This window comes from Onychostruthus taczanowskii, unplaced genomic scaffold (assembly GCF_017590055.1).
Source record: "Onychostruthus taczanowskii isolate IOZ18803 unplaced genomic scaffold, ASM1759005v1 scaffold96, whole genome shotgun sequence".
In the NCBI taxonomy this organism is placed as follows: domain Eukaryota; kingdom Metazoa; phylum Chordata; class Aves; order Passeriformes; family Passeridae; genus Onychostruthus; species Onychostruthus taczanowskii.
This window is the reverse complement of record NW_024507657.1, coordinates 2,165,548-2,192,641: the sequence shown is the minus strand read 5'-3', so window position 1 is coordinate 2,192,641 and position 27,094 is coordinate 2,165,548. Positions and strand designations below refer to the sequence as shown.

Here is a 27,094-nt window from a genome sequence, read left to right as displayed (position 1 = left end):
CCCAGTGCCATGCCGGAAGCAGCTGAGCCAGCAGACCAGCTGGTATCACAGGCAGCAGCGTGATGTGCCCTGAGGGTAGATGCATGTGAAGTGTGGAAGAAGTGCTAGAAATGGCAACAACAGTTTCAGGTGAAGGGAGACTGAGAAAAGTGGACTGAACTGCCGGTCAGCCTTGGTCTTGTAATGTAGAACAGTAAAAGCAGCCAAGAAGCCTCCCCTGAGCTCTTCAGAGCATGAGGAAACTGAGTTGCCCTTGTGACCAAGCAGGAGAAAGATAGGAGAAACCTTCCTCTTGAAATGCTTTTCCAAAACAAGGAGGAAACTTCTGAAACCAGACTTGAAAACATCAGCTGATGTCTACTAAGGAACTCTTGAGAGCTGAGGATGTTTAATAAAAATAAAAAAGGAAAACAAACTGATTATTTGTGCAGACAGCAAGGCAAAGGGGCTGTCAGAAAGTGACACCCAAGAAGCTCTCTCTCCCATGATCCCCTGGCAGCTGGGCACCCATGGGAACTCCCCAGTCTCTCTCCAGGCTCAGTCTCCGCTGCACTGAGGCAAACATCAGAATTCACTATGGATCAAGAGTCAAGCTAATACAGACCATTGGCCTTTTATGAGCTTCCTTCAATGTGACTGTAATTCACCTGTCAAAATCAGCCATAAAATGAGTTCTGTGTTATCTCCTTTGTTTCAGTTCAGCATTTACTTACCCTTTTTCCTGCTCTCCTCCAAGCTGCCGACAGATGCTCTCCCTGGCAGGCTGTGTTTGGCTCAACAGCGCGCCCAGCAGACCAGCACCCACATCAGCAGCACCCCGCAAAAGCTGGGGCACAGCCCCTGCCCACAGCCCTGCTGCCTGGCTGGGCTCTGCCTGCTGCCATGCTCCCACACCAACGCAGAGAGGACAAACAAAAGGGCTCTACCTGGCCACAGTCATACACTTGCTCATTTGCACTGTTTTTCTTTCATCGTAAGATAAATGTAGAAAATACTCCCTACTATTTCCAAAGCTTTAGCAAAACTGAGCTGTAGCTCAGATCCTTCCACAGTCTAGTCTTGACACAACTTTCTGCTCCCTCCCACTTTTGCACCAGGCAAGAGCTGTCAGCATCTCTCTGTACCGTGGACCCCAGAATTTACGTGCAAACTGAAACCCCCTTTACCTGTTTCTCATTTACATAAAATATATTTCTCCTACAATATTCCAGGTAAGTCTTTTCTTAAGAACAAGCCAGATCCACAGCTGCATCATGGATACCCTAGGTAAAAGTGAACAGCAGACCAGAGAAATCCACTCTTTCAAAGCTGAGCTGGTCAAAAGGCAAAAACGGGTGTGCTTGAGGCCGGTGACCAAATATTAGGTGATCTGTGACAGCACTTCAGCCTTTTTGGGACTTGTAGCCTGTGCCACACCTCAGTATTAAATGCTCCTAAAGTACAGCTTTTACTCCTTTTAATCTCAGCTAAGACCGTTTTATTGAATAAAGAAACCCCAGGCATTCCCAGCAGTCTTCCCCACCAATTTTTGCAAAAGGAGTTTAGAGGCTGTTTCTAACAAACTCTGGATCCAATCACAAATTGTCTCAATCACACACACACTGTCAAATTCAACACTAAAAAACAAATGCAGTTTTTTCCCCCGTTTTCCTTGGGTTTAGGCCTGGTACCATGAAGACAAGCATCAGGAAACTGCAGAGAGGCGCTCTACTCTTTCCATACTTTTTTAGACCACCTCAATATGAAAACAATGGCAGATGGCAGGCCTGTTGTATGTGGGATCAGTTCTCAAGGGAGTTTATAAGGAGACCTCAGTTTTCCAAACAGGGTCTGCGTCCAAATTCTGAGAAACGACAGCTCCTGACTAAAAACATGGTACTGGTGTACAGGAAAAGAAAGAAAAAACAGGTAGCATTCTGCATCCTAACTACCTTATCTTTTCCACAGCATTAAGGGAGAGGATTAGTAGTATCTCACAAACTGCTGACAAGGTGAAGGACAAAGGAATGGTATTTGCAGGAATCTGAAATCAATAGCATAAAAAACAAACACAGCCCATGTACCTGGGGGGGCAAGGGATACAAAAGCCAAGTAAACAACTCATTAGTCACGCTGATTCTCACCTCCTGTCTGTTGTCATAGGATGTAAGCACTTCCACATCAAATAAATGCCACAGATTTTCTCCTTCGCCCCCTTCAACCCCTCCTCTCTCTCTTCCAGGATCAGAGCTCTTGATGTTAAGGCTAGACTGCACACAGTGAAGATTGTGGAAAGGACAGGAGAACCAAGGCACTAGGAAACACTCCAAACAAAAAACACCTCTCAAGTCTCTGTGTTTTGAACAGAAAGCCTTTAGTGTTCCTCCTTCAGCTCTGACCCTGGTTTCACAGCATCAAAGGATAATTCCAATTGTACTTTGGATCTCAGAAGGCCTCGGATTCAAACTCCTGCTCAAAGGTGGGTTAGCTCTGAGGTCACGTCAGGCTGGACACTTTTTTAGGAGAAAAAAAAGGGAATAAAAAAGTGGGGGGAAAAAAGTGGCAGGAGGGTGGAAGGAACACTCCACATGGATTTTGCAGACAATTACCTTGCTGTGACTCTCCAAGATTTGTCACATTGACCCTCTTTACAAAATAAAATTGCATAATAAAACTGCATTTTATGAAGAGTGATTTATGGCACTTTTAGCAACAAATACGTTGAAGAGTCACAAAAGCACTAACCTTCTGAAATAATAAATAGAGTTAGGTTTTGGTTTTACATGTACTTATAACAACTGGTACCAAGTTCATTTGGACTGACAGCTGACACATCAGCTTCAGGCCACAGCTATTTGAAATGGCAGAGCTGCTCTATTTAATCCCCACACTGGCACTCATGCATAATGCAAAGCACAAGCAGACACCTAACAACCAGTGCTAAGTCTACCGGTCTGGGATATTCAAAGGAATTCAAGGGTAACAGGCTCTCATTTGCCACCACAGTTCAACAGCAAATGGCAGCCTAACTCCCATGGGATCCACTGAAAAACCCACTGGCAAATCCCACAGCAGCTCTTTGTCTCTAATGATGCTCCCAGGGGTTTCCATGCAGATTCATTAGCAACAGACAGCCAATTCCCCCGGGAACTCCAAGCACCTCAGCCTCTCTCCCTTTCCTCACCATGACCAATTTTGACTGCTTTTTTAATGCCTACTAAGACTTTCCCGAATTGCAATGGATTTTCCACACTGCAGGTTCAGTTGTTTAAAGTTGGTGGAAGAAAGGGAACACAATGCAGTGGTACTGGGCACCTGGAACGCCAGGGCATCACCCTGGAACAACCAAGATACTGCTGCTACTGATCCAGATCAGAACACTTCCTATAGAAAAGTTACATGTGAGCCTCGATGATTTGAGGACAACTCCCAGCAGTTTCACTGGCAGTTGAGATTCCACATCCCATCAACAAACCAGGCCCTTCACAACTCAATAAAGCTGATTTCACAGTAGGAACTGAATTTGGTATTGGGTCACAAAAAAACACTGGGAAAAATACTCTGACCCTAAAGCTACCAAGGAAAGAGGAGCCTAATCCATTTCCCAGCTGACTGAATAAGGCAAGAAAATTGGTCTGGGAATGGTAATGCTGTTATTTACTTTTGACCAGCCCAACCCTGTGAAAAACTAGCTGCTGTATTTCTTAAGCAAACAAGCACCTTCACGAGTAAGAACTTTACACAAAAAGCAGATGAGGAATTATTTCAGAAGATATCCTAAATTAACTAGTCTTACCAGCTGTTGGTGCACTTTTTAATTACAAGACAGATAACAGAAAGAATTCAAAGTCTATCATGAATAAGGTCTGCAACACAACTCTTCTCTATGTATATGCTGTATTTTTGATCATGGTAAAATTACTGGGATTGCCATTATTCTGCATGTTTCTACTCTTTGTGTAGTTGCTGGCTTAGGTAAAACCATGCAGGTCCGTTTTCAGGTTTTGCCTCATAAGTCTTCAGAGAAGTTTCGTCTAGACAATTTGGACCTAATTCTTGGCACAAGAAACACAAAATATATATTTATTCCACCAAAATGGCATTTATCATAAAGTTCCAACTTACACTCCAGGTTTTGGAGTAATGTGATGATGCAGTCATTTTTCTTTTATTAAGGGCCAGTAACATACTATTTCTAACACTGGTGTTTACCAAAGAAAGTATTTCAAAACTAACTCAAGCTCAAATACTGATAGTGCCACTGTGACATCAAATTCATAGCACGCTGATTAAAATTGATTAGGTTGATTAAAATTTTAACCAAGTTACATGGTATGCTATCAGTTGTATTGGTTTTTGAAGCACACGGGTTCTAAGCTATTTTTGGCATGCTGTTTTTCTAATGCATATCAATAAGAGAGACTTAAAAATAGGTCTGACTCTAAATCATAATTTGTCTGTGCATTAAATACCCACAGTCTCACCTTGGGAGGGCAGACTGCCTGACAGCTGCCTGCTTCTGCTTATTATTAATTTATTTAAGTATGAATTCCCTATTAAACTGTATTTGTGCTAAGCTTTGAAGCTTTAGATGGTCAATTACAGACAAACACGTGGTCCAACAGGTATTCTGCTAACAACGAACACATGTTTTATTGACCTACTTCTCTTCCAGCTCATTAAACACAGCTGCACTCAAATGATCAAGAGGAAAGCCCCATAAAACCCCAAGAACACTGTTCCTACACAGGATCACAAGGAACACGACCAGCTGCCGCCGCAGGGCCGCTGCCCCGCCCGGGGCAGCAGCAGCAGCAGCACACCCACACAGAGCACCTCTGCAGGGGCAGGGCTGCTCTCCTGCCCTCTGACAGCAGTGCTGGGGAAGCGCTGAAAACCCCCACCGCCTCCTCCTTCGCATGTCCAGTGTGGGTGTAAACTGAGCGGTCTGCAACCATCTCCTCCTAGCCTGTCGTCTGCTTAAGTCATTTGGCCAGCAGGCTGAAGGCCGGACAAACTGCCATGGGTAGGGAACGCTCCTGCTTGGGTGTGTAATGGAGGAACAGAAACGCCATGAAATTACAGACACAGACAGCACTACCAAGGACTCGAGGGACAATGAACCAGCTCCCCTTTCTGCTGCCTGCCAGCACACCCCCACACTTCCCTCACCCGCTGTCCAAATTTGCACCCTGAAGATAAAACGCTGCAGTGAGGCTTTATCTCCTTCCCTCCTAAAAAAGAGATTCAGCTAGCATTAACCCTGAAAAAGCAGTCTCTGGAACATGAAGTCACTCCCTTTGAAACAAAAGGGGACATTTACACATCAAAACTCCTCTTCTGAGCTGTTACCACAGACAGATGTTAGAGTGTTGATTAACTCTGCCTCATATTTATGAACGCTCTTTGTTTGTGGGTTGTTTTGTTGGTTTTTTTTGTTTTTTTTTTTTTTTCTTTTCCACTTTGAAATAAACATAAAATCAAAGACCTTGGCAAAAAAAGCAATTTAGTCCCCAGCGTTTGGCCACTCTTTCAGGTGCAACATAAAGAAGTGCGCTCTGGACTTTGGCAAACATTTTCTTGAGCAGCAGAAGGGCACAGCTCTGTTACAAAAGCTAAAAGGGTGAGGTAATTTGTAAAGCACTCAAGTCTCCTCCTAAGCACTTTGGTTTTATGGGGTAATTTCCCAACAGCAGACCAGATCCACCACTTCTTAGTCATAAAAGCTGACAAGATCAAAACTCAAAGAGACCAGCAGAAGAGCACTAAGGCAATATATAGAATTGCTGCAGAAGAAAAAAATCAGGCAAAGCACCTGTTTCAAATCAATTACATGCTAATCTTACCCTTTAATAGAAGCTGCTGTTGTTGATTAATACAGGAAAAAATACAAGCACGACTACATGAGTGAGCATCTGAGAGAAGCCTCTTATCTATAGTCACAGAGATACTTGTTCTCCCCCAAGGTCAAAACTGAGGGAAATATTCACTATTTTTTTAATTGTATATTGAGTATTAGCACAGCCATTTTTATTCCTTTTTGGCCGGAAGTAGATGTGCTCATGTTTTCTTCTTGGAGTCCTTGAAAAAAATCAAGAAAAAACTGGAAAATATGCACATTCCCCATACTTTGCATTGTAAGCATAGGAATTTTCAGTGTGATTGAATATTTTGAAATGAATGCCCTTTTTAACTGTTTGCTAAAAGCTCTGTGAACATGTAACTGCTGTGAAAACAGTCTGCATAAGAGGTAAAGGAAAAATTGTACATCAAAGCCATAAAACCCCACAATTATCAAATAAGCATGTGTGTTCATCCCTCGAGTGCATGGAGAGCACTTAGATCCACAATTCCCTCACTTTTGCTCCCACTTCTCCCTTGTAAGAGCAACACTGGTCTTACCCTTAAGCCCAAATGCATCACCTCTTCCTTCTACCTCACCTTTATTACAGGTTTTGAAACACCTCCTGTATTCATTGTCACTATAGCTCAAAACTGCCTGTGTTTAATCCAGGAGCCTTCCCTACACCTTCATCCTCTCCCCGGTGGCACTGTGCTTCAACTGCTCTGCCCAGAAGACAGCTTCCCTGCAGTTTTTCTGTCAGCAACAATTATCCTTATATTTTCCAATTCAATTAATAAAGAGAAAAAAGAAATCACCCTTGCCAAATACCCTACTTTCCCTGCCTCTCATATATTCTTTATAATGGAATATATTCAATGACTTTTAAACTACATGGATTTGAGTTTTTTACAACAGACCCTAAACAAATACAGAAAAATCATATCTATTTTTTATCATTTATGTCCCAGTTCTAGATCAAACTTCCAAGGAATAGTCAAGGAATCTCAGTAGGTGACTCTTGGAAGTCTTCCTACTTGATTAAACTATAAGCAAATTCCATACCAGCACCAAGGCTCCTCCTCTCTACTTCCCCATTAAAAATTTACACCCAAAAGAAGTTTCCTACGGCATCTGGCAAGGGGGAACAATATACTCCATGAAATCTCCTCTACCAGTTTGTTGACAGCCAATGAGATTTATTGGAAGGCAGTTGGGTGCTCCTGTGATGAATACCAGCACAAGACAGACAATTTTCCCCAGTGTCTTAATAAATATTTAACAGCAGATGATGCTGAGGAGGTTTCGTATTACTAACACTTCACTATTTTTGTACAACATGCTACAGGCCATTTCTTGGAATATGTAAAGTATTATACTAAATAATTAAAATGAGATTATACTTTTCAAAATAAGCCAGACAGATCCACTTGGTGATTCAGCTACATGGTTTTACAGGGTGTGTTTGCATACTCAGTATCTTGCAAAGTTTGATCATCCATAAACAGCTTCTTTCAGCTATTAGAATGAATTACACTAGTGCATCTATTTCAGGCTCTAACTTCATTACAAAATACATACAAAATATTTTAATGTACTAAAGCAGGGCACAGTAGCCAGGTCTCCACCCATAGAAAGCATTTTCCAAGGACAACAAAGACCTCCCAAGGAATCTTCTTAACATCAAACAACCAGCAACACTGTTGTTTTGTGGCCCTTTTCCTGAAAGATTACTTCTTTCCCTGCAGACTTGCTATCTAAAACACATCTCTGCACATCCCTGAGCTAATGCTCAGGATCCAGCTCACTATAAACCAGTTGTCTGGCTAAAAACCCTCTGCCCATTGTTTTCTGCTTTGAAATGTTCTCCTTTCATCCCTCTACTCCCCTGAAACCTCTACCTACTGGAAAAAACACAATCCATGTAAAGAATAAATCTGCATATAAGGGAGATCATCCACAAAATTCCAATTTCATTGACACCACTAATTCCACTGACTCCACAAACCACTACACTGAAGTTGGTGGAACCATAAAGTGTGAGAAAAATGAGAAAGATTCAGCCATCTTCCTGTTGCTGTTTAGTAAGTCTGCAGTTAATGAAAGCCTGAATATGGTGTGCAGATTTACACCAACACCAGTGGTACCTCAAAAGACAGGGTCAGGCAATCTTTTTTACTCCATTCATAACCTTAAAAATGTGCACTATTTTAAATTTCCCTTCACAAATGAATGAACTGTAAAGGAAAAGATAATAGAAGGAATAAAATCAGACAGGCATCACACAGGATAGCTACTACATACATTAATGTGCAAAATAAAACCAGAATATCATTAGCTGCCTTAATTAAAGGGTTATTTTATAGTGCCACATCTATTGTGGTTATTTTCAGAAATGAGAAAAGTGTTTTGAGATGAGAAAATCAGTAACAGAACAACAAAATCTGGCTGCTACAGAAGTGAAAAGAAGGAAGTGTTACTTGAATTATACTAATTGCATGTGACATATAATGACATATTTTTCACTTTGGTATCACACTCCCTTGTGATTTAATCCCTTTTGCCATTTGTTTTAAACAAACAGCACCATTATTCCCAAGAGGAAAAAGAAATACTTCCTCTCTGATTCATTTCCCCCAAGTATCTCAGAAACAAGGAAATCTTCCAGCAGAGCATGAAAACCAGTGTTTTGTGCTACGGAAAAGAGGCAAATTTGCTGTTGTCTGTTGCAGAGTCAAAAGTAACACCTTAAGTGTTCTAATAAATCAATGAGATTTTGAACTTGGAAGATACTGGTGCTGATGTTTCTCAACTTCGTATTCTTATATATTTGTATTTTAATTTTATTCTCATTATAACTTACACTGAGCACTGAATGAGCCCTGTGCTCACCTGTGTAGCCATCCATACTTATTAGGGATATAGTGAACACAGAAAAATCAATTTAGAATTGTTCTCAATTTGGCATCTACTCAATTAAAAAAGACAAAAAAATTAAAGTAGCTGAAAATATCACACCTGCTCAGGAGGCTCCCTGACAAACTGAGAGCTCCATGGGTCATATCATCCTCTGCTTTTTAAAAATTTCCCTCTTTCCCCTTTTCTAAGTGAAAGAAAATCAGAAAGAATTTGGTCACTATGGAACAGTGAAAAAAAATGGCACTATTAAAAATATTATTAGACATATCAGAAAAAAAATAGGTTGAAACACGTCTTCACATGCAATTCTGCAGGTGGTAAGGGGCTGGCCTGTCACTAACTCCAAAGGATGCTGTTTTAAAGGTGTATGTTGTATGGGACACAGTTACATTCCAGCTTAGAAAAATGAGATGTACTCAGGAGTTCTTTCAGCAACAACAATATAAAAATTAACACACAACGATTTCATATGCAGAACTGTGATGACTTTTTTGGGGGTGTTGCTAATCATTATTTACCAGGTTCCAAGGGACGAAAGTAATCTTACTCAACTAAGTCCTGATCATGGTATCCCATCAGCCACCTCCAGCGCTGGCAGCAGCAGCTATGCTATCTGAATAAGGCCCTGAGTTACTGAGATTTGCTTCTTGCCAAAATTCAGTGTTGAGGTGGAAGCATAGACAAAGAGCCTGTACCACTTCAGATGGCTTCTTATCAGTGTAGTGCAAAGCATATTTCACCTATTTTTCATCACACTTGCATCAGTTTTATATTGTATATCTCTCCTGACTGCAACAAATTCACCTTAACACAAATATGATAAAAGAGCCAGGCCTATTGTTCTCAACCTCCCTGATATAAACATAGAGCAAATGCTCTTACGCAATGTCATTAGGCCACAACTTAGATTAGCTAAGGTAGCCTTAATGGTGGTTTAACCCCAGCCAGAAACCCCACACACCCCTCTCTTACCAAAAGAACTGGGGAGACAATCAGAAGGGTAAAAGCAGGAGAACTCATGGGCTAAGAAAAGGACTGTTTAATAGGGAAAGCAAAGGCTGTGCACACGAGCAAAACAAACCAAGGTGCTTCCCATGCACTGGCAGATGTTCAGTCATCTCCAGGAGAGCAGGGCCCCATCATGCAAAATGCTTACTTGGGAAGACAAATGACATCACCACAAATGTCCCCCCTTCCCTGCTTCTTTCCCCCACTTTATATACTGAATTTGGTGCCACAGGTCTGGAATATCCCTCTGGTCAGTTTGGGTCACTGTCCTGGCTGCATCTCCTCCCAGCCTGCCAAGCACCCCCAGTCCCCTTCCCAGTGTGGCAGTACCAAAAGCAGAAAAGGCCTTGGCTTTGTGCCAGCCCTGCCCAGAAATAACAAAAATATCTCTGTATTGCCAACTCTGTGTTCAGCCCAAACCCAAAACACAGCCCCGTGCCAGCCACTGAGAAGAAAATTCACTGTACCCCAGCTGAAACCAGCACAGATAAAAAATGCACTGTTCTAAATGCCATCTAAACTAACAATGGGAAACTAAAGCAAATGAATCTGATTTACAGTTTTAAGAACAGATTAAACAGAGTAATCACCATTAGCATAATCTGCCTCAGGGAACAGGAAGGAAATTTCCTATCAACTATATGGAGTTATAGGATACTACACATTGTTTCTGGAATCTTTGGTTTTTTCTGTTGCAAATTAAATATTCTACATCTCTAGATGAAGATCACGTACTTTGATGAAAGCCACTATAAATAAATTATTTTTTCCAAAAGCAACTAATTTGCTTATACTCATATATGTACAAATTTCTCTCCTTTAAAAAATATTCAAATTACATCAGTAAAATAGAGTCCTCTTTTTGCTCCTTGGGTTTGCATTTGGCTGTTTATGAAGATCACAGATTTTCCTATATTCCCCACAAAGATTTAAACTCTGTTTTTCACTGTGTCACGTGTACAGGTCTTTCATACTAAATGTGTGAGGTAAAACCCTCCTCCCACATTCAAGTTTCAGCAGTTTTCCAGATCAATCACTTTTCGATTCTTTTTCTATAGCTACAATGTCTGAATAAATGAAATTAAGGTAGCAGCAACAAACAATGCTGTTCACTTCAAAGCTTAAAGGAATTAAAACTGCACTGATTCCTGAAATCAAAGAGGTGAATCCATAGGTAAATCCTCAGGCATCACTTTGGCTAGTTAACTTGACATGTCAATTAAATGCAAGACTAATTTATTCAATTCTCAGTCTAGTCTGACACAAAACCTATACTTCCCCTCCTTCCTAATTAGCCAAAGTACTTGCTTCTTTCATGCAGATAATTTCATAACCATTACTGTAAAGCATTAACACATTTTTCTTTCAATCATATTTTCCTCCTGTTGACTGACACACCTTTTCTAGTGAGGTTACTTATGCCAGTTTCAGTTCAGTGGGAACTTGCCTGAAGGTCTTTACTGAAGTTCCCTCCCAAACACATAGAACAATGATATATAATCATGATGTTAGCTATGGGAAGAGACCTATTTCTTACCTTAAGAAATATGAATGGAAAATTATGCACTACAGTAATGTAGCCATTTCCATTTCTGTATATTTATGAAGCTTAATTGAATACTACTTAACATATGGTAGAATGCAGTATGATTAACTCCTTGGAAACAAGTTTAGACGGTGATTCTCTTTAAATAATTTAAGAGGGTTTTTTTTTGACAGAGCAGACTTCTTACAAAAGGCCTAAAATTCTGTGAAAGTTAATCAAACACAAGAAATTTATCTTCTGTACACACAAAACTTTAACTATATATTAGGTCTGGCTATGTATGTACGTGGCACGTGGCTATATGCAGCAAACCATACTCAGTATTTGTTTCTTAGTTGTATGTTGACCAATTATTTAAGCATGTTTTTTTAAAGATGATTATGAGACTTTATACACAAAGCTAGCTGGAAAATGCATGGAAAGGCATGAAATTACCATGAAACATTCATCCACATGAAAATATTGAAGATTTCAGCTAACTTTTAAGTTCTTTCCCTCATTGCATTTAAGTTGGTTTTCCTTCAAAGTGATAAGAACTGACTGTATCCTGCAGAGATGTCAGAAAGCAGAGGCAAAGACTGGAGATTTTCTGAAACTCTGCTAAAGTCTCTGGGGAAGAGAACATGACCAAAATACTCAAAAAAAGAAAATCAGTTTCCTAGTATGAAATGTTTGTATTGTTCTATTTGATTGACATTGCTTAGGAACAAGCGATTTGCATAATTTCCATGTGCATAGTCCCTTGGCGAAATTCAGCACTCTTCTCATTCCCCAGTCCCTCCCTGAACAGTGGTCCTGATGCAAGACAGAAGCAAGTCTGAATCACACAGACTCAGGCACTGCATGATCAGAGCATAAAATTCTTGTCACCTTCTCAATCACAAATGCAACCATGGAATGCAATGTCACATCTCTCTGGGGGGAGGCTCCCTGCCCTGCCTGCTCCAGCAATGCAGTGGTAGGCTTCACAGCATCATCTGAACCATCAGAATGCTGCAAGGATTTACTTCACTTCTTTGCAAAAGGTGTCTTGTGGCACCACCCAGGCAGTAACTGCACATTTTACCAACACAACTTGGTCAGAGAGACTCACACTGGCCTCTTGGGTGGGCTCTGGAGCCAGAGCTTGTCCCCAAGAGGGCTGGGACTGCCATGGTGCCCTGTTACCAAGGGCAAGATAATGATGTCTACACAGTATGCATTGACAGCAGCTGAACACAAAGCTGGTCCATTGTGTCTTGAGACACTGACACTCCAGCAGCTTATCTTAGAATCAGTGCAATTTAACTGGTACAAGCCAGTTTAATTAAAAAAGATGCTCTCATGTGGGCTCAACAGAAAGTATCCTGGTTAGTTTCTATCTATATGTTTGCCAGCGCAAGCTAAGCCACTTTTGAGAGTTTAAACCCGCGTATGTGTTCCTTTTCAAATTTGCACTAACTAAAATGACAACCGCAGCCAAACTAGAACGAGTTCCACCAGGCTACTTATTTAGGCATTTTTAAAAATCTTAATCTCTTTTACTAATCAGCTTGGTTTGCTGATTGTAGTGATGTGACTAGCCTGCCCTACCTTTGGTTATAACTTGCTGTTTTGGCACATACCAAAGACTAGTAATGCTGTACTGGATGTCTGTTTAATTCATTACAAGGAGTACTAAGGAGCAAGTTCCTTAATCACTGATGTAAGACAATTAACCATTGTACCTGTGTATGTTTTCAATTCCTAATTCTGCTGCCCACTGGTCTTTGCTGTGACCTGACCTGCAAGAAGCTGGGTGTGAGAACACAAGCTATTCTGCACTGTCAGCTGCACAAAAAGCATCTCAGGCACTGCTGCAGCATTGACATGCCACGTCTCCTGAATTTCACAGCTGTGGAGAAAACCCCACCAGATCATTTAATCTCTTACACCAAAAGTGCACCGTTGGTGCCCAAGACTTTTAGCTGTTGTGTTTTTACATCTTGTTCTACAACTCACACTAATGAAAGAAGTTAGATCAAAACTAATATTGTGCAAAATAAGAAATAAACCCCAGATAATTTAGAGTTTCTCATAAGTTTTTAAGACCTTTAAGGAATTTTCAGTGCACACAGTGCTCAGATAGGCAGCCTCTTCCAGTCATTTTGGTAGCCACCATCAGTAACTGCCATGAAGCCTAGGTATCTTTGGGGGTACTGGTAAAATCCAAGAATAAAGAAAGGTAATGCAGTAAGAGCTGCTGATGTAACTTATTTCAAAGATTATATTATTCCTTAGAAGTGATACCATTGTCTGTCCACAGATCTTTCAAGATATTTTCATTCCGCAATGAAGCAAGAAAAGGGTGTTTGAACACTGATTATTATTCTAAGACAGGAAATCAAAAGCTATTCTAACCAGAAATCATGAAGTAATGCACATATGTTCTCAAACAATCAATAAAATGCACTTGAAGAAGAGTGACTTCTGCTCGCAAAAAATAGGTCAAAAGCCTTGGGAAAAGAATGAGAGAAAAACACATTCTGAGTACTACTATACAGACACAAAAAGGAGTTTTGTGGGGTTTTTCAGTAATTTTCTGTTCTGCTGATTTTCTCACCTATCATCAAAAATGTTGCAAAGAAACATGCAACTGTTTTATCAAAATGTCCTGCTTCCACTACTACCAAACTGTCTTTGTTCGTAGGACTATTCAGCCAGAGAGGGGACAAACTACTTCATAATTAAATAAAGTATTAATTACCATTATTAAAGGAATCCTTGTTGCTTTTGCAGGAAAAAGACATCTGCTGGTAAGGACTAGTGGATTTCCACAGTACACTAGTTAATGCTGGCTGACAAGACGTGTCCATTTTGAGGTCCACCTGATTTTCACTAGTCCCTGCTACATCAGAATTTGAGATATTCATCCCATACACACCATCCTCATAAACGAGAGAAGAATTTGATCTGTTGATTCTTCTTAGAGACACACACACTACAGCTTCATTGAAGTAGAATGCATTTTCACCATATAAGTTGTCCAATTGATTATGTCCCATTATCTGCAGAAGGGGAAAAAAACAGCAAAAACCAGAGAATTTTATTTTCACCTTTGTCAAGTAACAGAACCAGAGAATCACAGAGTATGTCAAGTTGGAAAGGACTTATAAGAATCATGGGAGTCCAGCTCCCTGCTTCTCACTATGTAAAAGTGAAGTGTATGAATATAAGCATCATCCTGAAGAATCCCTTTACCAGGATGCAGAAAATTAACTGCCAGACAAATGGGGATTCATAGCAAATAGTCATCTCATCTGCCAGAGGTTAACCTCAAAACACATTAAATTTGATGTGCATTCAAGAATAAACAGCAATAACCTAGCAGATCTGGTCTTAGCTCACCTTGAAAGAAGTAATAACTGCAAAGTAACAGATAAAAAAGGACCACTATCTGGGATGCATTGAGCTCTGCTGACTAATTCCAGAGGGTTAATATTTTGCCTCATGGCTCAACATGCCACTTCTCATACGTAAATCTGTGTACTCTGCAATCCAAAAATAACACTGTACCTCACACAGACAGGCAATCACAGAGAACAGGGCCGCAGCAGTCAAACTGGAGATGGCAAACAGCTTTAGCAAGCAAGCCATGGCTCCCAAGGGTGGAAAATGCAACTCCTGCAGACTCTTTGTCTGCAGGTGTTTATTAAGGCCAATCTCACAGAAAAACACAGGAGTATTAGAGTGAGTTATTGCATTGTTTGGTCACACAAAATTATCTAGGCTGTGTGCAATACCAAAACATTGGGAGGAGAATACCAGCTGACTGACAATCATTCAACCGGCTCCACTGCTGCACAGAATATGGTAGTGGAAACACAGGAGAAAGACAGTCTTAAGGTCTGGATGGATTCAAAGCCATGCAGTCTACTTAAAAAAAAATACAAGTGGACTTACAAATTAAATATTAGATTACAAAAACTACTACTCTCTGACACTTAGCACTGAATTATTTTGCCTCTCTGTGCAATCCACATATCCCTGTATCAGACTATTATCCTTCAATTTCCCCTCCTAGAAAGATTTCAGAAGTCACATTCCTTAAAGCTGATGGGAAACTTCAGTTTTGGATTTATCATCCACTTCTTAAGCACTGCCAAACAAATCAAAACTGCAGCACATGCTATGCTAGTGTCTTCATTGTTTGGACTAGCAAGCATATATGGGTAAGTCATGTTCACACTGCCTTCACAAAAGCCAGATGAAAAGAGGGAGGTCAGAGGCCAATCCTTTAACCCCTCAGGCAGGCACAATCTTAGATGCCAAATGGTTATGGTTGAGTTGCCAGCTGAAAAACTGTGGAGGTGATGGCTTGAAGAAAACCTCTACAGATTTTCTTGTAAAAATGAGAACCTGAGGGGAAAAAGAAGCTCTTTGGGTCAATGAGCTTTCCATATGTGGAAAAGCCAGACAAAATGTTTTGATTTTCAGGTCCTTTAGAGAACAGTTAGGGAAATCAAGACCACAACCATGAAGCAGGTATTACAGATGAGGACCTACCTGGCAGGTGAGCACCCAGACAGCTGAGTTCAGAGGCAGACTGTGTCCTTCACCCTCAACAAAAACTTGATCATTTTATTGTTAAACACTTAAGCAGCTTCGAGACTACTTTAAATTGCACCCCAAATAATAAGCATCTCCAAGGATTTATACTGTCAGGGATGGAGCCACACACCAAACTCTTCCCCTAGGGGGCTGGTTGGTTCAGGGAACAGGACAGGAGGGCCTGAAATGTGGGGTTCACAAGAGCCTGATGTTTGTTACTCCTGAAGGTGCATCTTTTCCTTCCTGGAGCTAGTGGTCCAGGAAAAAGAACAGCAATCAAAGACTTCATTAAGTGCTTTATATGCTTAAGCATTACAATAATTAAATTTTTCTACAAGACGCAGAGACACAATGTATCTTACAAACACAGTAGCAAAGCAGAATAAAACACAGATACTCATATTTATAACTTCTGTCTTCTCAATTTAATGAACACCTACCTAAGTTTGGATTTTGTAGGTATCTAGCTTAAAATCACAGAATGGTTGAGGTTGAAAAGTACCTCTAGAAGACATCTGGTTTAACTCCCCTGCCAAGTCAGGGCCACATAGAGACAGTTGCCAAGGACCATGTCCAGGTGGCTTTTGAATATCTCCAATGACAGAGACTCCACAATGACAGAGACTCCACAACCTGTGCCAGGGCTCCATCACCCCCACAAGAAAAAATAGTTTTCTGATGTTCAGAATGAATCCTCAGTATTTTTGTTTGTGCCCATTGTCTCTGGTTCTGTCACTGAGTGCCACTGAAAAGAACCTGCCTCCATCTCCTTCAGAACCTCCATTTAGGTGTTTTTATACGTTAAAAGGAACCTCCATTAATAGGAACCATTTCTTCTCCAGGGTTGAACAATCTCAGCCTTCCTTAATGGAGAGATGTCCCTGCCTCTCAAACAGGCACTTCACCAGACATCCATCCTCCTGTCTCCTCTCCACCCCACAGCTCTATGCCTTTCTTGCACTGGGGGAGCCAGACTCCAGGTGTCCAGAGCAGAGAGTCAGGATCCCCTCATTTGACTTACTAGCAAAACTTTACTCAGTGCAGCCCTGGAGACTATGTGCCACCTTTGCAGCAGGGCACATTGTTTGCTCATGTTCTACACCAGGACTCCCAGGTCCTCTTCACAGAATCATAGAATCACAAAGGCTGAACAAGATCTCCAAGATCATTAAGTCCAACCTTTGACCCAACACACCACCATCACATCCATTAAATCATACCACTAGCTACCATGGAAGCTTTTTGAATGCTTCCAGGGACGGTGACTCCACCACCTCCCTAGGCAGCCTGTTTCAATGCCTGACCACCCTTTCAGCAAAGAAATTCTTCCCAATGTCCAAACCAAACCTTCCCTGTCACAACCTAAGGCCAATTCCTTGTGTCTTCATACTAGTTGCCAGGGAAAAGAGGCTGACTCCCATCTTGCTACAACCTCCTTTCGGGTAGTTGTAGAGAGTCAAGCTGATTTCCAGAAGGTGATCACCAGCATCTACCCATGCATGGGGTTGCTCCTTCCCAGGGACAGGACTTTGCAATTTCCCTGCTTAAACTTCATGACATTCAAAGAAAATGCTTGGATATGCCTGAATCTCAGCTTCCCACATGCTCACTCATTACTTTAAGAACCAACAAAACCCAGACATCCTGGCCTATTCGTCAAGGCAGGTCTCTAGGAATGCAGGCAGGGGTATAATTACAATGGGGAAGCACAAACCTCATAGTCCCCTGCGTGTGAAAACAGGCTGTTTTGCTGGCCATGCTTCCAGTGCCACACGAGTTTCTTCTGCATTCTCACATTGTCTCCTTCTCTCTCCACCATTTTTTGCCCCTCCTGGAGCCTCTCCAGACTCTGCTGGTACTCCTGCAGCTGCAGTGCCAGTCTCTGCTGGTTCTGCTCCAGCAGCTCCTCCTCGGACTGGCACTCCCGTTCCCGCTGCTCCAGCCGGCCTGCCCTCGCCTCCTGCTCCCGCTGCCGCTGGTCACATTCACGCAGCCACCACTGCTGCTCTTGCTGAAACTGCTGCTTCATTTTGTGTATGTTGGCCAGTTCCACCCTTTGTTTTTCTGGATTCTGATATTTCTCTTGTTCCAAAACAAGGTTTAGCCGAGAACCATGGCTCCGACTGGTCTTCTCATTCTCTTGCAGGAGTAACCTATGGAGCTCTTTATGGCTGTCCTGGATAGCCAGTGCTGCCTAGACACCACAACAAAATCAGACACAAATGTTTAAAGATCAGCGTTAATCCATTTCTGTGTTTTTACATAGAATCATTATATAAAAATGCTTGAACTTGAAATGTTTTGGGGAGGTTATTCCTCAAGCAAATAGATAAAATTCTGTGATAATGCCTTTACATAGAGGTATTTCTAAAATAAAACTCAATTCTTTTGAGCACTTTTAACAAAGCTTCTGGTTTATACTTAGTGTTATTATACATATGTTTATGTTACAGCTGTGCATATGCGCTTCAATTACAGCTGGGGTCCTGTTCTGTCAGAGGATGTAAAGACACACAGGAAAAATGATATTTCATGGTTGAAGAGGGCAATACTCACCCAAGTATTCCTAACACAGCTGTGACTTCTACACATAAAACTGTATTGTTTCCAAGTGAGTTCACTCTGGGTTTAAGGCTCTCCTTGCTAACCTGCAACACTGCAGGCCAACTAACACCAGTGCTACAGGCACCTGCCAACACAGCCATGTCACCAGGACTGCACCACTACACACACCTGACCAAGGTGTCAGTGCAAGCACAAACCTGCAGTATAGTAATGGTTTCAGGTTTGATGTTCCTATTTTACAGCTGAGAACTCTATATTCCGTGCCTCACAAGGATGTTGTGACATTGTTTGCATTAAAGGTTGTGACATCCTCCAATAACACAAAAACAAATAGCTGGGACTAAGAAGAAAGAAAAGCAAGAAAACCCTAGATCTGCTGAGGCATTTACTGCGCTATGTTCAAGAGTTGACATGGGCATCTATTTCAGGAGACATTCCCAGAGAACTCACGTAACCCCACTGCCCTGTGCTGTTCACCCCAGAAAGTTTTTGGCTTCATGCAATGTGCCATCTGCACTTTCCTTGGCTCTTCCTCCAGTATTTGGTCAGTTCCAGTGACTTGTAAACAGGACAAGATCCTCTGCTTGTTTCTTGGCACCTGACTGCCCATTCATGGTCTGAGCAGTTAAGGCATGATCCTAAACCTTACTTTACTGTCCCTATTTGTTTTTCAGTTACTCAAATTTTTTCCCCCTGAATTACAGGATTTTTATTTTTCTTTTGTATTGTTTCAATACACTTAACTTCTAAGCCCAAGGTTTCCAGGATTAGTATGAAATATGCTAAGGTCAATAGGGTCTAAAAATTAAGTATACTCAAATGAAACATTTAAAAATAGAATTATAAAAGTGAAGCTAAATAAGAAGACATAAGACATTCAAGCTTAGCATAAAAGAGGCAAATACTTCATACTAAGGCCCTACAGTAAGTGTACTAAGTAAGCAAAGTAAGTAAGGCCCAAAGCAAGTGACACTTAAGCATCTAAAATGGGCTGAGTTTGCTACCTGAGCTACCTGGCCAAGTTACTGCTTACTACTAGCCAGAAGAATAGGCTAATCAAAATACAAAATTTTTTCAATTCTTTGAACTATAATTTTAGAAATCTGTATGTGGAATGACATCAGTTCAAGTGGAGCCATCATTTTACTTTCCTTCTAGGTTTTTGGACTGTACAGACATCCTCTTTTGGGAGGAGGGACTGATCTCCAAGCAGGTTAGTATTATTCAGTTCTTAAAAGAAACCTACCACTGATGTAGAATAAAACCATAATCCATGACAACTTATGCAACAGTCAGAAGAGATCAGGATCAATTTACATAATGTCTAAAAGTAGGACAACATGAAAACAACTCTTTAAAGGCAAATTATTAGGACAAATTAATTACTCTCTGAAGTAAGTAGTGGAGCAGTCACCTGCATGCTGTATAAGAGACGGGTTAAGTTCTGGATTGCTTGTACAATCTAGAAAATAAAAGAGAAGGATTTTCAAAGGTTTGACCACTGTTAACTACATAATTACTACATTCTGTCTGAAGTTTAAATTAACTCACCTCTGTCCCTGTAGATTCTGAAAAATTCATACTTCCTCCCTACAATAAACATATGTAGCTTTAAAAAGTTGTTTTAAATTTGTATCATCAAGGTAATTTTTTTTTTTAACTAGTGGGGACATGTGGCTAGGAAATGTGTACTGAGTCAACCGTTTATGTGGGTATATTAAAAAAGACAGAAGCAACAATCTGTGAAGACTAATAATACATCAATAATGGAGTTTCCATGGAAATTACTAGAGATTCTGAACACAACTGTTCATCCACAATTTTAATCCCTTGTGAGTAATGCTACATAGAAAAGACATTTCAATTCATTCTTTGTTTACTTGAGAGTTTTGAAATACAGTAACCGGATTTCTGTATAGTTTCTATACAGTACAGTGGGTTAAGACTACTTACAGTAGGACAAAACAGCATAAGGCTTTTCAAAAATAAAGATAAAAATGTACTAAGAAACTAGCAAGAAGTCATGTTATTGGATCACAAAAAATGCCTTAGGTGCCCTGTGAGATGCTGTGCCCAGTACACATTACAAAAGGCACCAGCATGGTCACTACTGTCCTCTGCAGTAAGGCAGAGCTGCCTCACACTTTCCATCCTGCTCCCTTTTCCTAAGAAGCTCTCTAAATTTATGGGGTGAAGCTACCCATAATCCCTTCAGCATGAAGAACAGCTCCTCTGAGAAAGATAAGATGAAATGGTGAGGACTGCTTCAAACATAATCCCTTCTGAGACTACGCTGAAAAGACTTCCTGTATGATTTTTTTTTTTTTTTCCAAAGAAGCTGAGGAGAGTTTGGGGAATATTTGTTTTCTCTCTCATTCTCTTAAGTTCTCTACTGAGTCTCATTTTCCACCACAGAGAGCAAAGCATCTGCTACATTTAGATGCAATAACTGAAAATGAAAATGAGAAAGACCAGCTCCCTAAACACAACCCAACACAGACACCCATGGGGCAAAGGGAGTACCAGCTGCATCATTTCCTCCACTACTCTTTCTTTCATTATATCTCTTCAGTATTTCCTTCCACTCCCCCTCCACAACTTCACCTCCTCCTCCTCACAATATCTTCAAGCCATAGAAAAGCTCAGCTCTCCTGTGAAAGCAGAGGATTTTGTGTGGATGTCTTTGTGCAGCACAAGAATGGACTCAAGACAGCTCTGCTTTTCCTTAGCTGGAAAAGGTAGGGAGGCAGCACAGGCCAGAAGGGAGAGAAAGAAGATAATGCTGGAAGGGTGAGGAAGAGTGTACAAGGGAGAGCCTGCACATTGGACAAGAGCAGGGTTTCCTTCAGGTTTTTAAGCCCTTTTTAACTGAAAGCGGATGTGCACAGGGGGAAGGTTTGTCTGGCATTGTCTTGACCAAGGAGTTGCAAGTGGCCAGTCCCAGTGCCCGTGGTCCCCTCACTGCAGCACAACTTGAGTGCTAAGACATGAGGCTGAGGCAGGTTTACCTGAGCTGGCACATGCCCTGCAAGTCCAGCTAGGAGTGAAGCTGTAATTTCAGGTGTTTAACTGTGCTGAAGACTACTGCCTCTCTGAACTGCCTCTCTGCCACTGTTCCTGATCACCTTGGTTCAGAGAGATGAGGATGGTCAGATTCTAGGGCAGCCTGCACTGTGCTTTGAACAATGCCTGCAGAGATACACTTAAAAAGCAGGAGCAGGGGAGACAATATGAGAATCACTTCTCACAGATGTCCACTACGGATCCTTCATGTTGCAGGGACAATGCTCTTCCTTCCAGTATCTAGTCAGCATCTAACCTCCAAGCTGGGAGCTCTTGCCCCTGTGTCCAGCTCCTGTTTTCCCAAGCTAGCTGGGCTGAGTCCAGAGCTGTCAGCCCCCAACCTGGGACTGCACACCCACCTCCCCGGAAAGCCCTTGCCTTGCCTGTTTTCTTTGTTCATTCTGCCACCTCCTGGTAAGTCTGATTCTGACACGGTATCAGAAGATGTGATACATGCCTTGCCCAAACAATAGGCCATAAATAACAGGAAAATGGCTTAGGGTGGAAGAGTTGGGTGCAAGTCCCTTCAGCTTTATGAATGGGCATAGCTTCAAAGTTGCAGGAGGTTGCTGAAGGCCTTCCCCAGCCAAATCCAGGAAACCTCCAATGGCAGAGACCCTACAACCTCTTTGGACAAACACTGCTCCTTGGTCATCCTTGCACTGAATTTTTTTCCTTACATACACTCAGAATTTCCCTTGCTGCAACTTGTAATCCTGGATACTCATCCTTTTGTTGTGCATCTCTGAGAAAAGCCCAGCTCCACGTTCTCTATAACCCCAATGGCAAAGTTTTCATGTAGAACTACTGCAATTTTTAGTGGACTATAGCTGAGCCCCTCTACCCTCTCTAGGCTCTATTCCCATTCACCTGCTCTCTCACTTGGGTCTTTTGTTTTCAAACAATTTTCTCCATTCACAATCTTCTTCCTGCTCCCTTCTATCAGCAGTCTGATAAGTAAGATGATCCAGTGTTAAGCATAAGGTGAGGTTATAGAGAGATTAGTGTACTAGCAAGAGTATTCCCAATATAGAGAACAAACAAACACAAGGTTTCAGGCACACAAGCCCTCTTTCAGACCTGATGCAAAGACAGTATTTTAACACTAAACTTTCGAGCAAAGTTTTCTTTCCATTTCAAAGTCTGTATCTTACATTCTTGTCTCTCCCCTTTATTCCTTTTGTGATTCTTATTCTCCACCTAAGATCTACACTATTACGGTTCACTTTATTTTCACACAGTAATTCATGTTGCTTACTCCAACACTCTGCTGCTACATAAAATTTGTCATTCCTAGTCTTGTCCAGAACTGATTTTTGATTCTGCTTTTCTCCCCAAATTTGCTTATCAGCTACAGGACTTTGCAAAATGGGCACTTTTCTTCTATTCTCTAATTGCTCCACTTTGTTTTGATTCAAATTCTGAAGCAAGCTAGTGTAAAAACATCCATCCTATCTTATGTGCTTGTTCTCAGGATGAAGTTCTTCCAATGCACAAGTGTTCCTTGCATTAGCTGAGGACTCTGTCACTGCAGGAGACTTTCATCATCCTGTGAACAGGAACAGCTCATACAAATGGTTTGAAAACACTGCCTGTTATTACAACTCACTGATCTTAAGCCTTGCAGAAAAATCATTCTGTGCTTGGATTGTTTATCACTACTTTTTAAAATTTTACTATTAATTGCTGTGACCTCTGTTAGACTGAATTACCTGGATCTGAGTGAAAATCCCCATAAAAATTTGAATAGTATGTACAGGCACAGTGCCCAGACTGCCACATGCAATGCAGGAAGAAAAAGTTACAATACCTTATCCTCAAGATTGGCACTTGCCATTTCCTTTTCAACACTGAGATCAATTTCTGGTGATTCTTCAATTTCTTTTCTTTCTGCATCTAACAGATAAAGCCCCAAGAAAATGCATAAGAAAGGTATCAAAGCACGTATTGACTAGAAAAACAAAGAGCATGCTTTTTTACAGCTACTCAGAAGTATGAGAAAGTGATTTTTATGGCTTGTAGTTACATAATGGATCCTAGGCTGGGGAAAAACAAATTTGCAAACCATGATGGCACATGTGGCTCAACCCAGTTTTCCTACCTTACAAATTAGCACTATTTCATTTATGCAAGTTTGGAGATAAGTGTAACCATAACACTAAAATGCTCTGTAGCAATGTTTTTTAGACAACTTTATTCACAATTTTGTTGTGAGAAATTAATGCTACCTTTTGCAGCTGAAATTATTGGAATATCAATCCCAGTTTTCAAGCCTCCTGACAACAAGAGAAATGGCCCATAGTACAATATAGACTTGGCGCAGAGCTGAACAACAATGACAAGAAAGTGTACTTTCAACAAAGTTATGTAACAATTTACACTACCTGAGCATTTGCCCAAAGACAACCTTTACTACATTACTTTCTATTGCTTCTGCCCTAGACCATAGAGGCTTTCCAAAAAACCAATCTGGTATCAATTATTTTAGCACTCTAAAGATATAAAAGCACCAAATTTTACTCACCACCCACAGCAGATTCCAATATTTCATTGGTAGTGAATCTATGCTTCACACTTAATTCCTCAGTACTTTCCTCAGGTGATCTGTCTGTTTCTTCACTCACTTGTGATGTTGTTACAGCAATGTGGAGACTTTCAACTGAAGAGGAAAAGATGCAGAATTACAGACACCCCTTAAATCGCTCCTTAGTGCATAAAGGCACTAAGTTCCTCAATGACATAGAAATGATTGACCATGGAATAATCTAACTTGTAAGGGACTTTCAGAGGTCACCCAGTCCTGCACTTCGCTAAAACTGGTCAGTCTAAATTGTGTTGCTCAGAGCTTTGCACAACAAGCCTTTAACACCTCCGAAGATGGAAACTTCAAAGTCTCCCTGAGCAACCTGCTCCAGTATTTTAACATTCTCATGGCATTTGATTTTTAATTTTAGTTAATTGGAACTGCCTGGGTTTCACCACAGGACTATTGTCTCTTGTCCATGTGTTCTTTTATTGTCATATGCCTCTGAAAAATCTGTCTTTTCTATATCCTCCCATTACACTGCTGTGGACAGGAATGAGATCCCACCAAGCCAGCTACCTCAGCTTGCCTTTAGACATCGTGTTCTCCAGCCCTCTAGTCATTCTGGTGCCTTTCACTGGATTTGTTCTACTTTGTCAATGTCTCTCTTGGCCAGGGAAAGTGCTGCATTCGTCATGGCAGCCCAGACAGGACTCACCAAGGTTAAGCAGAGGAAGAATCACCTGCCTCAACTTGCTGGCAACTCCCCTCCTACTGTAGCAGCACAGGAAGCAGTTGGCCATCTTTGCCACAAGAGCAACTGCTGCCTCATGGTCAACCTGCTGTAGAGTAGGACTGCCAGGTCCACTTCCACAAAGGTATTTCTACCTCGTCAGTGTCCAGTCTGCACCAACACACAGGATTACATCACCTGTGATGCAGCACTTTGCATTTATCTTTGTCAAATGTCTAAGTGTTCCTCTTACCATTTTCTCAATCTGTAGAGGTCTCTTCAGCTCAGTGAATGCTCCACCTCTCACCACGACAGTCATGGGCTTGCTAAGAATGTACTCATTACATTAACTGCATTAATAAATATGTTGAACACTACCTGTCTCAGGATACACCCGCTAAGAGAATCCCCTAATAACATGATACCAACTGGATGGCATATGACTGACCCCTTCAGCCCAGCAGTCCAGCCTGTCTTCCACCCAGTTAAGCAGTTTACATCGAGTCAGATGTAATACTACAGCCAGTGCAAACAGTGTTGAAGGTCTGAGACTTGTCAAGGTAACCAACATGCACCCTTCTCTCCCCATAAAACTTGTCAGGTTAGTCAGCCCTAATTAATCTGTGACAGTCACTCCAAATCATCTTCCTATCTTTCAGGTTCTTGGAAATGCCTTCCAGGAGGATTATCTCAGAGATGCTGGTCAGACTGACTGTTTTTTAGTTCTGTATATATTCATTCTTGGTGTGTGAGGCTTGCTTTCTTCAAGTCATCAGGAACCTCTCCTGATCACTGTGACTTTCAAAGTTGACAGAAAACAGCCTCACAGTGACATTGGCCAGTTTGCTGAGCAGCCTTGGATTTATCCCATCTCATGTCAAGGATTTGTGTACATCTAATTTGCTTAAGCACTATGTAATTCTGTCTTTCTCTACTGTGAGCAATGCTTTATTCCCATAGAGTCTGCTATTAGCTCAGGAACTTAGTATTTCCATCTTGGAAAAAGATCCCTACAAATTGTCTACAATGTTAACAACTGTAAGCTTACACAGAGTGTTGTAGAGTTCCGCAATCGAAGATATCATCAACATCAACAACAGCATGAGAGAAAGTGAAAAATACAGGAGTGGGCAGAATAAGGTGTGTAATAACTATAGGATGCCATTTCAAGTACTTTCTGTTTCATCACTGACTTACTGTACCCTACACAAATTTAATCAATTTTATCAATAAAATGCTCTTTGACTTTATAATGACGATGAAGACTAAGCTCCACTGCTTTATAGGTTGAAATGTTGTTAGTAGCACACAGTTCTCAACTTAGGTGATGCTAAAATCAGGACTCAGTTTACCAGGGCTCCTTTCCACTGAGTTTAGGAGAAGTTTAGTTGAAGATCCAGCTGGGGAAGGTATCTACCATTCCCTTCCTTCCTTTGTAGGACAGCACTGTAAATGGTGCAGCCATCTAACAACACCCTGTTAGATATCAGGCAGAAAAAACAGGGCTCCCACAACAATTGTGCTAGGTGTTTCTTGGTAGAAATTTGGTTTGCCCTGTATGTAATCATACAGGATTCTGAAGTGACATCAAAATCAGCCAAGGTAGGTGAAGGTTGGGGACCAGGCAATCTCATACTGCACACAAGCTTCTCCCCTGCTGTGCTTCACAGAGCTGTACTGTGAGGACAGCTAACAACCTAACACCTTGCCCCTGCCTGCTTATATTTGATGCTATGCCCTAAACATAACCAAAATATCCAGATATTTTACAATCTGGCAGGTACCATCTCCTGTATCTGACAAAAATCAACAGATTTTTGTTCTATGCCCTTTTGGAATTTTTGACACTGCCACTTCTTGAGACCTGACAGAATTACAACACAAGGCCACATGTCTGCACTTGGTCACCTTAAAATATCTGCTCACATGAAGAGCCACCAATCCACTCTTCCAGTGCAAGCTCACCTTCTCTGAGTGCTGCTGCCAGCAGTGAAGCAGCCTGTGGAGTTTCTCCAGAATCTGGTTTGATAAGTAGGTGAGGTTCTACATGGACATCGTCAAACCCACACATATCTGCCAGTTCTGCATAGATATGCAGCTTTTCTTCTAAATAACTGCAGATTTGCTGGTCCTGGTTACTCAGTGATTCTGTCAACCAAAATGGAACAGTGCAAAATTGAAAACTGTATTACCATTTTTTATCCTGCAGGGAAAGCATGCTCCCCATACATCTTTCTAATCTTTATGCCACATAGAAAGTGCTAAGTTAAGCTTCTTTTAAGTGACCAGGACCCAAATTCATCCAAGTTCATCCCATAGTCTATCCAAATGAAAGTTAGCATAAAC

General features: G+C 41.2%; 1 protein-coding gene across 16 annotated transcripts in view; it reads right to left on the bottom strand.

Annotated features, from left to right (window-relative positions):
- ARHGEF28 (Rho guanine nucleotide exchange factor 28) overlaps positions 1 to 27,094 on the bottom strand; it is a 118,910-nt gene that overhangs the window by 3,417 nt on the left and 88,399 nt on the right. For 12 of the 16 annotated variants that reach the window (XM_041426933.1, XM_041426938.1, XM_041426927.1 and 9 more), the window contains 7 exons: positions 26,714 to 26,896; positions 24,016 to 24,150; positions 23,302 to 23,387; positions 19,980 to 20,018; positions 19,843 to 19,890; positions 17,578 to 18,057; positions 14,020 to 14,320 (listed from right to left, as the gene is read on the bottom strand). In XM_041426933.1, coding sequence (XP_041282867.1) covers positions 14,020 to 14,320; positions 17,578 to 18,057; positions 19,843 to 19,890; positions 19,980 to 20,018; positions 23,302 to 23,387; positions 24,016 to 24,150; positions 26,714 to 26,896 — 1,272 coding nt within the window. The remainder of the gene's footprint in view (positions 1 to 14,019; positions 14,321 to 17,577; positions 18,058 to 19,842; positions 19,891 to 19,979; positions 20,019 to 23,301; positions 23,388 to 24,015; positions 24,151 to 26,713; positions 26,897 to 27,094) is intronic. The other 4 variants (XM_041426929.1, XM_041426928.1, XM_041426942.1 and 1 more) reach the window with 4 other exon arrangements.